Source organism: Salmo salar, chromosome ssa02 (assembly GCF_905237065.1).
Source record: "Salmo salar chromosome ssa02, Ssal_v3.1, whole genome shotgun sequence".
Taxonomy (NCBI): domain Eukaryota; kingdom Metazoa; phylum Chordata; class Actinopteri; order Salmoniformes; family Salmonidae; genus Salmo; species Salmo salar.
Window position 1 is genome coordinate 42,925,008 of NC_059443.1, and position 12,859 is coordinate 42,937,866.

The window sequence follows — 12,859 nt, forward strand, 5'->3', positions numbered from 1 at the left end:
TTTATGAATATGAAATTTTGCCATTAGCACAATTAGATTGAGGTAAAATTGTGTTTCTTAATCTTTATTATAGTAAAGGAAACCGAGCAGCACATTCTCCCAAAACAAACAAAAGTCATCAAGAACATTAACAATTATAAAACTGTGAATGTCTTTCCATAATTGTTTTACATGTAGACAATGCCAAAATAAATGTGAAACTGTTTCTGGATGCTCAACACAAAAAGTACAATCAATGTTAATGTCTTTTTTGAGTTTCTTCAGGTAATGATTCGCAGGGTAATACTTATGGATCATTCTGAAAGAGACCTCTTTGACCTTGTTAACAAGCAAATATTTGTGTGGTAATAACCCAACTTTTTCCCAAAAGATATTAGTGACCAATGTATTCCAGTAACTTGTGACATAAGGAATGGATACAATATCCCTTTGAAATAAAGCAGGTATAGATCTGTTGTTCTGAGGGGGTAGGGAGAAACATATTTTCCCTATTGGAGAGTCAACAGGATCAAGCGAGGGTAGGTCAAGAAGGTGAGGTCTGGTTACACCTCTAAACATGAGAGTTCCAGATGGAATAGCATCAAAGACTATGGCGAACTCAACAGGATATGATTACTGAACCAGTTCTTAAAAAATAAAGAAAAAAATAGACTTCATTCCCTATTCTTATTAAGAATTTGATGACACTCCTCCTTGAGACAATGCATATCCATATACGCTAGATGTCTCCCTCTTCCATGCATCGGAGCCTCACAACAAGTAGCCTAGCTAGACGTGCACTACTACCGCACTGAAGAGTTAATGTGTTCGCGAAGTGCTCGTCGTGAGGCAGTCGCCATTTTGAAACCCAAATCGTTCACAGTACACCCGCCCTGAAACCTGGAACTATGCCGCGGGGCCGGCCTCGCAAACTGAGGGATAAAACCAACGACGGAACAGGTAATCAGTCCCAAAATGTCACGAATAAAAAAAGGCAGCAACCATGCTGTTTACACAAGTTCGTAATGAATGGACAAGCTGCTGCGTAGCTGAGATAAACTCACTTGAATATAGTGTATATAGTCCCCGGATATAGTATTCCGGGTGTCCATTGCTTTGTACTGTAAAGTAGTGATTGAGGCGGAATGATATTAATAACATTTCGGTGGCTCTACTTATCCAGATTTAGTCTAATTTACACTTCAGTGAGGCAATAGTTCCCGTAGAGTCCTGTCAAATATAGACAATTTGGCTAAGTAACGTTAGTTCGATGTGTTTTTCTGACTCGTGTGTTAGCATGTTGGTGCTAGGCAGTTGGCTAACCTTTGTTTTTATTTTTTGTGTGCGAGAAGACCGCTAGCTAGATGTCACTCGGCTAGCCAAACCATCAAGAAAGTGGAGTGTTTCACCATCCAGTCTCCGTTCGCTGCAGCTCGATAGCAACATTAGCGAGTTATAACTACTACTGCTAATTAGTTAACTAACATTAGTTTAGCTAGTTAGCAGCCAACTCAAGTCGAGTGATCAGAAGAGAATGGGTTTTATGCATGTGGCTAAGTTAAAGTTTGTTGCCATCCGATAGCTAACTAACGCGTTGCCAGCGAGATACAGCTGTAATACAAAAAAAACGAAGAATATCCCTATGCCAGAATGAAGTCAATTAGTAGTTAGCTAGCTAGTGTCGTAAGAATAGTAACGTTAGTTCGACGAGCTAGCCATAGTATCAGATAATTTTCCCATGTTTAGTTTTATGACAGCCTACTAACTCGTCCAAGGAACTAGCTAGCGTACAGTATGTTCTACCAGCTAGGCCATCGGGTGTGTAATCATTACTCCTAGAAAACTAGCGTTTCTATTGGTCAGATTCAGGTAGGTCCATCCCTATTTGCTGAACCGGTCCAATAGAAACGCTAGTTTCTGTTCAAACGTTTGGCGTGATGATTACACCCCAGGAATATTCAGTGGGTTTGTTTAGTGCAGTGGTCACCAACCTTTTCAGAGTCAAAATGCAAGGCGAGATCTACCACTCAGATTTGTTTTGAACATGACTTAAAAAAGTAAGCCTATGCAACATTAACCTATTAAAAACAGTACTGTAGCAATGAGGTTTGTGCTCTAGCCTATAGGCCCAATACATTATCACTGCATTGCTTGAATTGCCCTGCCAATGCGTTGTTGTTTGGACAATTTCAAATATATATATATATATATATATATATATGATCACACCGGTAATAGTCAGTTGTATTACTTGTGAGGTACAGTTGAGTGAGCATACACTTAAGTAATTTGCTTTTTATTGTACTGGGCTGATGGTGCCTGCATCTGGTCAGTCTCAGTGGAGAGAGAGGGCAGAAGACTGAGGGTCTACCTCTCAACTTCCCGCCACTCTCCCTTTCCACCTTTGACACTGACCAAAAAGTGACAGTCTTCCAGTTGATGGTGAAACTCGAGTCACACTGCATTATTTCTGCGTTACGCACAAATTCATGTTACTCCTATGAACAGAGAAAGTGAAATATTCGTTGATATAGAAAAATAATTAAAGACCCAAGCTGCTAATAATAATGCAAGCATGTCGATACAATTTCCTACTCATTACAACTCAGTGCTGGTTGTAGCGCGAGTGGAAGTAGGAAGAACCCACATTTTATGGCTTATAAAAGTGTTGAACAAAAGTTTTTGACAGTGCGGAGTAAAAACAAGGACTCACTCGTAAAAACGGCAGCTCTTTGATGTATTCGTTGACAGTCTCTATTAATGGCTTTAAAAGTTTTTGAAATCTCACAGTATTGACTTTTCTGTAGCTTACTTTTACGCCTGCTATGTTACTGCAGACACGGTAATCTTAGCCATCCGATTGGTCAGTGTTGGGCCTATAGTGCACTTGATTTGCTCTCCGGGCACGCCAGGAAGGCAGAGTTCGTACCTTCAGACACATGAAATGGTTCAAAATCATTGTCGACAAAACAAAATATGTTAGACAAGGTGGGATATTTCTTTGGTCGATTGCGGTGGAAACCCTTTTCTGTGCAAACATGTCACAGTAAACTTGGAGTCACGTGATGCTGTAGCCTACTACCACCACGACATATGACCATTACACACAACATGCGCAATGGCTGTGGATATAATTACAGCTACCTATTTCAATAACAACTTGTGTACCTCTAATTTTCTATCAATGAGCTGGGCACATGTAGTAGTTACAGAAAATATACAGGCCTATACATATATACAATATGACCAAGTGAAGTGCAATTATGAGATCGCAACAGTTGTCATAAAAAGTAGGCCCAATCCAGAAAGAACTAGTCCCCCTGATATTCAAATTCGGCCCCTGACATTTCATGTGGCCCCTGGTGTTCACTAATTTCATAGACGTAAAGAACAAATCATTTTGAGCATTGTGCACACTATTGAAACTGAACTCCCTATTTGCTCCTGGCCCTAATCCTTCAATGTTTGCAGATCTGTAAGGTCAGCCTGACCTGGTCAGGTGTATCATTATGGTGGTAGCATCACCACTGCACTGCATAGCCTACCTATCCAGACCCTTCAGATTTGCAAACATTGAAAGATTAGGCTAGTACCAAGGGGAAGGGGTTGGTAGTGATTTGGGACAGGCTCGTATCTGTTACCCCATGTAGGCCTGCCCATTACCTGATTTGGCTACCAGATAAAGGCTAGCATAATAGGCCAAAACATATTAGTGGATGCACTGTCTCTGTGTCTTAACCCTCTTTTTAGTTTAAATATGAAAATTACAATAAAATGTGATTTATTAGGGCTATTCCATTGCTTGGCTGCTTGTTATTTGGATTAGTTTAGTTCTACATATCTCCTTTCCACACATCAATCATACTAACCCAGGGTTTTCCCCAAATAATGTAAGAGGCGCTGTGACACCTTGTGGACTGGCTGCCACACTATTTAAATGCACTGCTCAAAAAAATAAAGGGAACACTTAAACAACACAATGTAACTCCAAGTCAATCACACTTCTGTGAAATCAAACTGTCCACTTAGGAAGCAACACTGATTGACAATAAATTGCACATGCTGTTGTGCAAATGGAATAGACAACAGGTGGAAATTATAGGCAATTAGCAAGACACCCCCAATAAAGGAGTGGTTCTGCAGGTGGGGACCACAGACCACTTCTCAGTTCCTATGCTTCCTGGCTGATGTTTTGGTCACTTTTGAATGCTGGCGGTGCTTTCACTCTAGTGGTAGCATGAGACTGAGTCTACAACCCACACAAGTGGCTCAGGTAGTGCAGCTCATCCAGGATGGCACATCAATGCGAGCTGTGGCAAGAAGGTTTGCTGTGTCTGTCAGCGTAGTGTCCAGAGCATGGAGGCACTACCAGGAGACAGGCCAGTACATCAGGAGACGTGGAGGAGGGCAACAACCCAGCAGCAGGACCGCTACCTCCGCCTTTGTGCAAGGAGGAGCAGGAGAAGCACTGCCAGAGCCCTGCAAAATTACCTCCAGCAGGCCACAAATGTGCATGTGTCTGCTCAAACGGTCAGAAACAGACTCCATGAGGGCCCGACGTCCTCAGGTGGGGGTTGTGCTTACAGCCCAACACCGTGCAGGACGTTTTGCATTTGCCACTGGCGCCCTGTGCTCTTCACAGATGAAAGCAGGTTCACACTGAGCATGTGACAGAGTCTGGAGACGCCGTGGAGAACGTTCTGCTGCCTGCAACATCCTCCAGCATGACCGGTTTGGTGGTGGGTCAGTCATGGTGTGGGGTGGCATTTCTTTGGGGGGCCGCACAGCCAGAGGTAGCCTGACTGCCATTAGGTACCAAGATGAGATCCTCAGACCCCTTGTGAGACCATATGCTGGTGCGGTTGGCCCTGGGTTCCTCCTAATGCAAGACAATGCTAGACCTCATGTGGCTGGAGTGTGTCAGCAGTTCCTGCAAGAGGAAGGCATTGATGCTATGGACTGGCCCGCCCGTTCCCCAGACCTGAATCCAATTGAGCACATCTGGGACATCATGTCTCGCTCCATCCACCAACGCCACGTTGCACCACAGACTGTCCAGGAGTTGGCGGATGCTTTAGTCCAGGTCTGGGAGGAGATCCCTCAGGAGACCATCCGCCACCTCATCAGGAGCATGCCCAGGCGTTGTAGGGAGGTCATACAGGCACATGGAGGCCACACACACTACTGAGCCTCATTTTGACTTGTTTTAAAGACATTACATCAAAGTTGGATCAGCCTGTAGTGTGGTTTTCCACTTTAATTTTGAGTGTGACTCCAAATCCAGACCTCCATGGGTTGATAAATTGGATTTCCATTGATTATTTTTGTGTGATTTTGTTGTCAGCACATTCAACTATGTAAAGAAAAAAGTATTTAATAAGATTATTTATTTCATTCAGATCTAGGATGTGTTGTTTATGTGTTTTTTTAGCAGTATATATATTTTTAAACTGTTATCATATAAGGCCATTATTTTCTCTAGATTACATGAAATGGCAGTTGCAGATGTTCAAATGCCCCCCCTGTTAAAAAAATTCTGGGGGGAACCCTGCAAACCCTAAACCTAATATTTTACTGTCTTGAATCTGCTGGGAAATAGGCTGGTGGACCAAAGCATTAGGGAAATTGCAGATACCGTTTAAGTAACCTAATTATGAGCACCATGGTAATATGATGGTAATATAATGTCTTTGTCTCCCTCTCTGTTTTTGTCAACAGAGGGTATATCTGGAGCCAAGCAGGACTACAGCCATGGGGATTCCAAGGACAACAAGTGCACTGTCTGCTCTCAGAGCTTCACTACTGAGAGCCAGCTACAGAGGCACCAGCGCGACCATGAGGCTAACGACAAGGCAAGCACAGTGCAAAGGGCCAGACGAGGCCGTTTGACACGACATAGACTGGACAGACCTAGCCTGGGTGCCAGTCTCTTTCTGCTCTTTTGCCAACGCCTTATGGAATTGTCATGCCAATGTTTAGCTTGACAATGACAATGGAGTAAGCAAAAGCATAAACCCATCTGGGACCGGGCTAGTACAGACCTACCTTAATGATCTCATTTGATATGGATAGAAATGTACTTCATTCACATGATTAATTTTGTATATGTATGAATGGTGTGCCGGATGTGAAAACACTAGATATATGTTACATCCATTGTTGATGAAGGTGAAGAACCCCAAAAAAGTACCAGCATATAGGCCTAGTCCTTTTACTGATGTTCCTGCCTGACACACGGATGAGTTGTCCTCAGACGACAGTTGTAGCTTGTCCACAGAAATGCAGTGCGAGTAGATTTAAGTTTGTGTTTACTATTCATTATTCAGCAGTCAGAGTGGGAGAGCCTCTTTGCAGGCCAGTGAGCAAACAGACAGAGGGAACATCCTCTTAAGACAAATAGCCCAGTGTATGAGGGAAATGTAGTGCCACTAGAGAGCAAATGCAACTGACAAGAGTTATTGAAGAAATAAGTATATTAGAAAATATACCCTGGAAATAAGACCTTCAGCCAAGCAGACCAACTGACATTTGCCTGAAAATTATAACAGGGAGAAAATATACTGTCCGGACTATTTGTTATTGTAGGACTCAGTTACTCAGTCACATTTCTAAAAACTTTTAAGTCATTTAGCAGACGGTCCTATCCAGAGTGACATACAGGATCAATAAGGGTTAAGTGCCTTGCAAAGGCACATTGCCAGATTTTTCACTTGCTCTGCTTGGTGATTCGAATCAGCGACCTTTCGGTTACTGGCCCAACACTCTTAACCACTAGGCTACCTGCAGCCCACACAGCCACTCACTTGCGTACACTTGCTCGCTTACTCACTCACTGTCTTTTCTCTCTTTTTTCCCTTCCAGCCTCACCGGTGCGACCAGTGTGCCCAGACGTTTAACGTGGAGTTCAACCTCACGCTCCACAAGTCCACACACGCCACCTCCAGCCCCACCTGCCCGGTGTGCCACAAGAAGTTCTCCCGCGTGGCCAGTCTCAAGTCCCATATCATGCTGCATGAGAAGGAGGAGGTCAGTCAATCAGTGATATGGGGCGGCAGGTAGCCTAGTGGTTAGAGCGTTGGGCCAGTAACCGAAAGGTTGCTGGATCGAATCCCTTAGCTGACAAGGTAAAAATCGGTCGTTCTGCCCCCTGAACAAGGCAGTTAACTCACTGTTCCCCGGTAGGCCGTCATTGTAAAGAAGAATTTGTTCTTAACTGACTTGCCTAGTTAAATAAAGGTTAATTAAAGAAATGTGATTGAACTCATTCAAACATGTAATTTAAAAAATGTGATTGTCTTCTATCTGCTGGGAAATATGGTTTATCGAAGGTTAAAATGTCATTTGTAGCTGGTGGCTACTACTTTTAATTAACTTATTAATTCAATTAATCAATAAATATCTGTGGACTTTTTCACATCAGGTCACAACCATCCTCATAATAATAATGATAATACATATAATTTATATAGGTGACAGCTTTCTAAAGCACATGCATGTCTTCTGAATTGGGGTTCTTCTCCGTCCTCCTCCTCTTGTCTGTGACCTCATCTTCTCGTCTTTTTCTCCGCCTCTGTTTTTTCCCCCTCTCCTCCTCTAGAATCTGATCTGTACAGAGTGTGGCGACGAGTTCATTCTCCACAGTCAGCTCATGCTGCATCTGGAGGAGCACCGCAAAGAGCTGTCTGGGGCCAAGGTGTACACCTGCAAGACCTGCAGCAAGGAGTTCAAGATGGCGGGCCAGCTCAAGGAGCACACCAAGACCCACATCAAGATGAGGTTAGAGAGCGAGGGGACAGTAGCACAGAGGGTCTCAGGTTTATTGATACTGTTGTCCAAAGTGCTTGCTTAGCAACACATTACTAAGTGTACTGAGTGCTCTTATCTCCCTGCGTCTTTCTGTTTCCTATTTTTCGTTTGGAGGACCAGCAGTTAAATTGTGTTTCAAAAGAACAACCTGACCCAAAGACTGTTTCCACATTGCGTTGATTTCTGTTTCTCGGAACTTGTTTTTTTCCGTCAGGCCACTCAGCTCGAATTCCAGAAACTACAAGAAGAATATTGATCGCAGTGGATTTACCAACAGCTGTCAGCACTGTGGCAAGACGTTTAAAAAGCCCAGCCAGCTCGTTCGACACACACGAATACACACAGGTAAGCAAAAGACAGCTGGGTCATGTTCATTATGGCACGCATCAGAAAACATTGAAAAACATTTTGCAACTGAAAATGAGTCCCACCCTGTTTGTATGTTTTCTTCCATTTCTTGCCTAATGAACACGACCGAAGACTCAGATTTGGAGTTGTTTACTTCAGAAAGCGAATTAATTGGAGAGCATGAGATGAAATAATGGCCTCTTCAGCCCTAGAGGCCCAGTCAGTGTGCTGTATCACTGTTGGACACCAGGGGTCTCCACCATGATTGGGAATAATCCTTGTCTCTCATCAACAAGGACTCCTTTTTCACTGTTGCACCTACTAAGGATTCTGTCACAGGAGGCTGCTGAAGGGAGGACGGCTCATAATAATGGCCGGAACGGAGTTAATGGAATGGCATCAAACGCCTGTAAACCCTGTGTTTGATGTATTTTATAGCGTTCCACTCCAGTTGTTATTACGAGCCCGTTCTCCCCAATTAAGGTGCCACCAACCTAGTTAATACATAGGAAGCAAAGGCCACATTTGCCCTGAGAAATACAACAGGGCCATACAGTTGTCCCATACATGTTTCTACATTTTCCCCTTGTAAAATGTGTTGAAATAGATATGGCATATAGCCTTAAAAAAAAATCTCCCAAAACATCCACTAAAATATAATAGTCATAAGCTACGTGCACAGGGGCATTGTTATTCTGAAACAGGAAAGGGCCTTCCCCAAACTGTTGCCACAAAGTTGGAAGTACAGAATCATCTAGACTGTCATTGTATGCTGTAACGTTGAGATTCCCCTTCACTGGAACTAATGGGCTTAGCCTGAACCATGAAAAACAACCCCAGACCATTATTCCTCCTCCACCAAACTTTACAGTTGGCGCTATGCATTGGGGCAGGCAGCGTTCTCCTGGCATCCGCCAAACCCAGATTTGTCTGTCAGATTGCCAGATGGTGAAACGTGATTCATCACTCCAGAGAATGTGTTTCCACTGGTCCAGAGTCCAATGGCGGCGAGTTTTACACCACTCCAGCCGACGCTTGGCATTGCGCATGGTGACCTCAGGCTTGTGTGCGGCTGCTCGGCCATGGAAACCCATTTCATGAAGCTCCCGACGGACAGTTCTTGTGCTGACATTGCTTCCAGAGGCAGTTTGGAACCCGGTAGTGAGTGTCAGAACCGAGGTCGGATGATGAGTCTCCACTTCACAGTAACAACACTTACAGTTGACCGGGGCAGCTCTAGCAGAGGAAAAATTTGACAAACTGACTTGTTGGAAAGGTGGCATCCTATGACAGTGATACGTTGAAAGTCACTGAGCTCTTCAGTAAGGACATGCTTATACAAATGTTTGTCTTTGGAGATTTCATGGCTGTGTACTCGATTTTATACATCTGTCATCAACTGGTGTGGCTGAAATAGCTAAATCCGCTCATTTGAAGGGGTGTTCACATACTTTTGTATATATTCAGTAGTGTAGCTTGCCAGTGGTGTGGAAAGTGACCCTGTTTAAACCCACAGCGTCATACACAGCTACTGACAGCTGTGTTGACACGCGCGCACACACACGCACACACGCACGCACGCACGCACACACACACACACACGTATGATGCTAAGAAGGCGCCGACAGAGATGGTCGCCTCGCTTCAAGTCCTTAGGAAACTATGCAGTATTTTGCTTTTTTAATGTATTATTTCTTACATTGTTAGCCCAGAAAATCTTAAGTGTTATTACATACAGCTGGGAAGAACTATTGGATATAAGAGCGACATCAACATTACAACCAGGAATACGACTTTCCCGAAGCGGATCCTTAGTTCGGCCCCCACCCAGGACAATGGCTCTAATCCCAGAAGCCGTCCCAAAACAAGGTTGCCGCTGAAGAGGCAGACGGAGGGGCCTCCTGGACAGGCTCGGTAGACGTGCACACCGCCCTTTCGAGTATACTACTCGCCAATGTCCATTCTCTTGACAACAAGGCAGACGAAATTTAAGCAAGGGTTGCCTTCCAGACAGACATCAGAGATTGTAACATTCTCTGTTTCACGGAAACATGGCTCTCTCGGGATTCGGAGTCGGATCAGCCACCGGACTTCTTCATGTGTCGGGCAGACAGCAATAAACACCTCTCTGCGAAGAAGATGGGCGAGGGTGTATGCTTCATGATTAACGACTCATGGTGTAATCGTAACAACATATAGGAACTCAAGTCCTTCTGCTCACTCGACCTAGAATTCCTTACAATCAAATGCCGGCCATATTATCTCCCAAGAGAATTCTTGGGAGATAAGTCTTCCAAGAGACACCACGACAGCCCTCAAGGAACTTCACTGGACTCTCTGTAAACTGGAAATGGTATATCCTGAGGCTGCATTTATTGTAGCTGGGGATTTTAACAAAGCAAATTTGAAAACAAGGCTACCTAAATTATATCAGCATATTGACTATAACCATCGCCTCTCCTTTTCTGTGGCCGACGTAAGACATTTTAAACGTGTTAACCCTCACAGAGCTGCTGGCCCAGACGGCATCCCTAGCCGTGTCCTCAGAGCATGCGCAGACCAGCTGGCTGGTGTGTTTATGGACATATTCAATCGCTCCCTATCCCAGTCTGCTGTCCCCGCATGCTTCAAGATGGCCACCATTGTTCCTGTACCCAAGAAGGCAAAGGTAACTGAACTAAATTGACTTCTGCCCCGTAGCACTGACTTCTGTCATAATGAAGTTCTTAGAGAGACTAGTCAAGGATCATATCACCTCCACCTTACCTGCCACCTTAGACCCACTTCAGTTAGCATACCGCCCCAACAGGTCCACATATTGATGCAATTGCCTGCACACTGCCCTATCCCATCTGGGCAAGAGGAATACCTATGTAAGAATGCTGTTTATTGACTACAGCTCAGCATTCAACACCATAGTACCCTCCAAGCTCATCATTAAGCTGGAGGCCCTGAGTCTTAAACCCGCTTTGTGCAATTGGGTCCTGGACTTTCTGACGGGCCGCCCCCAGGTGGTGAAGGTAGGAAACAACATCTCCACTTCGCTGACCCTCAACACTCCCCACCCCACAAGGGTGCGTGCTCAGCCCCCTCCTGTACTCCCTGTTCACCCATGACTGTGGACATGCATGCCTCCAACTCAATCATCAAGTTTGCAGATGACACAACAGTAGTGGGCTTGATTACCAACAACGACGAGACAGCCTGCAGGGAGGAGGTGAGGGCACTCGGAGTGTGGTGTCAGGAAAACAACCTCTCACTCAACGTCAACAAAACAAAGGAGATGATTGTGGACTTCAGGAAACAGCAGAGGGAGCACCCCCCCCATCCACATCAACGGGACAGTAGTGGAGAAGGTGGAAAGTTTTTTACGTTCCTCGGCTAACAAATCACAGACAAACTGAAATGGTCCACCCACACAGTCAGTGTGGCGAAGAGGCGCAACAGCGCCTCTTAAACCTCAGGAGGCTGAAGAAATTTGGCTTGTCACCTAAAACCCTTACAAAGTTTTACAGATGCACAATCATCAAATGAAATGAAATCAAATGTATTTATATAGCCCTTCTTACATCAGCTGATATATCAAAGTGCTGTACAGAAACCCAGCCTAAAACCCCAAACAGCAAGCAATGCAGGTGTAGAAGCACGATGGCTAGGAAAAACTCCCTAGAAAGGCCAAAACCTAGGAAGAAACCTAGAGGACCCAGGCTATGAGGGGTGGCCAGTCCTCTTCTGGCTGTGCCGGGTGGAGATTATAACAGAACATGGCCAAGATGTTCAAATGTTCATAAATGACCAGCATGGTCAAATAATAATAATCACAGTAGTTGTCGAGGGTGCAACAAGTCAGCACCTCAGGAGTAAATGTCAGTTGGCTTTTCATAGCCAATCATTGAGAGTATCTCTACCGCTCCTGCTGTCTCTAGAGAGTTGAAAACGGCAGGTCTGGGACAGGTAGCACGTCCGGTGAACAGGTCAGGGTTCCATAGCCGCAGGCAGAACAGTTGAAACTGGAGCAGCAGCACGGCCAGGTGGACTGGGGACAGCAAGGAGTCATCATGCCAGGTAGTCCTGAGGCATGGTCCTAGGGCTCAGGTCCTCTGAGAGAGAAAGAGAGAATTAGAGAGAGCATACTTAAGTTCACACAGGACCCCGGATAAGACAGGAGAAATACTCCAGGTATAACAGACTGACCCTAGCACATAAACTACTGCAGCATAAATACTGGAGGCTGAGACAGGAGGGGACAGGAGACACTGTGGCCCCATCCAATGATACCCCCAAACAGGCAGGATATAACCCCACCCATTTTGCCAAAGCACAGCCCCCACACCACTAGAGGGATATCTTCAACCACCGACTTACCATCCTGAGACAAGGCTATAGCCCACTGAGTATAGCCCACTAAGATCTCCGCCACGGCACAACCCAAGGGGGGGGCGCCAACCCAGACACGAAGACCTCGTCAGTGACTCAACCCACTCAAGTGACACACCCCTCTTAGGGACGGCATGGAAGAGCACCAGTAAGCCAGTGACTCAGCCCCTGTAATAGGGTTAGAGGCAGAGAATCCCAGTGGAGAGAGGGGAACCGGCCAGGCAGAGACAGCAAGGGGCGGTTCGTTGCTCCAGAGCCTTTCCGTTCACCTTCACACTCCTGGGCCAGACTACACTCAATCATATGACCTACTGAAGAGATGAGTCTTCAGTAAAGACTTAAAAGGTTG

General features: G+C 45.1%; 1 protein-coding gene across 2 annotated transcripts in view; it reads left to right on the forward strand.

The window, feature by feature from the left end:
* The first annotated feature begins 724 nt into the window (after positions 1-724).
* Positions 725-12,859, forward strand: part of LOC106583530 (zinc finger protein 236) — an 88,455-nt gene continuing 76,320 nt past the window's right edge. The window contains exons 1-5 of one of the 2 annotated variants that reach the window (XM_014167831.2): positions 725-939; positions 5,698-5,831; positions 6,841-7,005; positions 7,577-7,755; positions 8,000-8,130. In XM_014167831.2, the coding sequence (XP_014023306.2) occupies positions 888-939; positions 5,698-5,831; positions 6,841-7,005; positions 7,577-7,755; positions 8,000-8,130 (661 nt within the window). In that variant the 5' untranslated portion in view covers positions 725-887. The remainder of the gene's footprint in view (positions 940-5,697; positions 5,832-6,840; positions 7,006-7,576; positions 7,756-7,999; positions 8,131-12,859) is intronic. The other variant, XM_014167837.2, reaches the window with a different exon arrangement.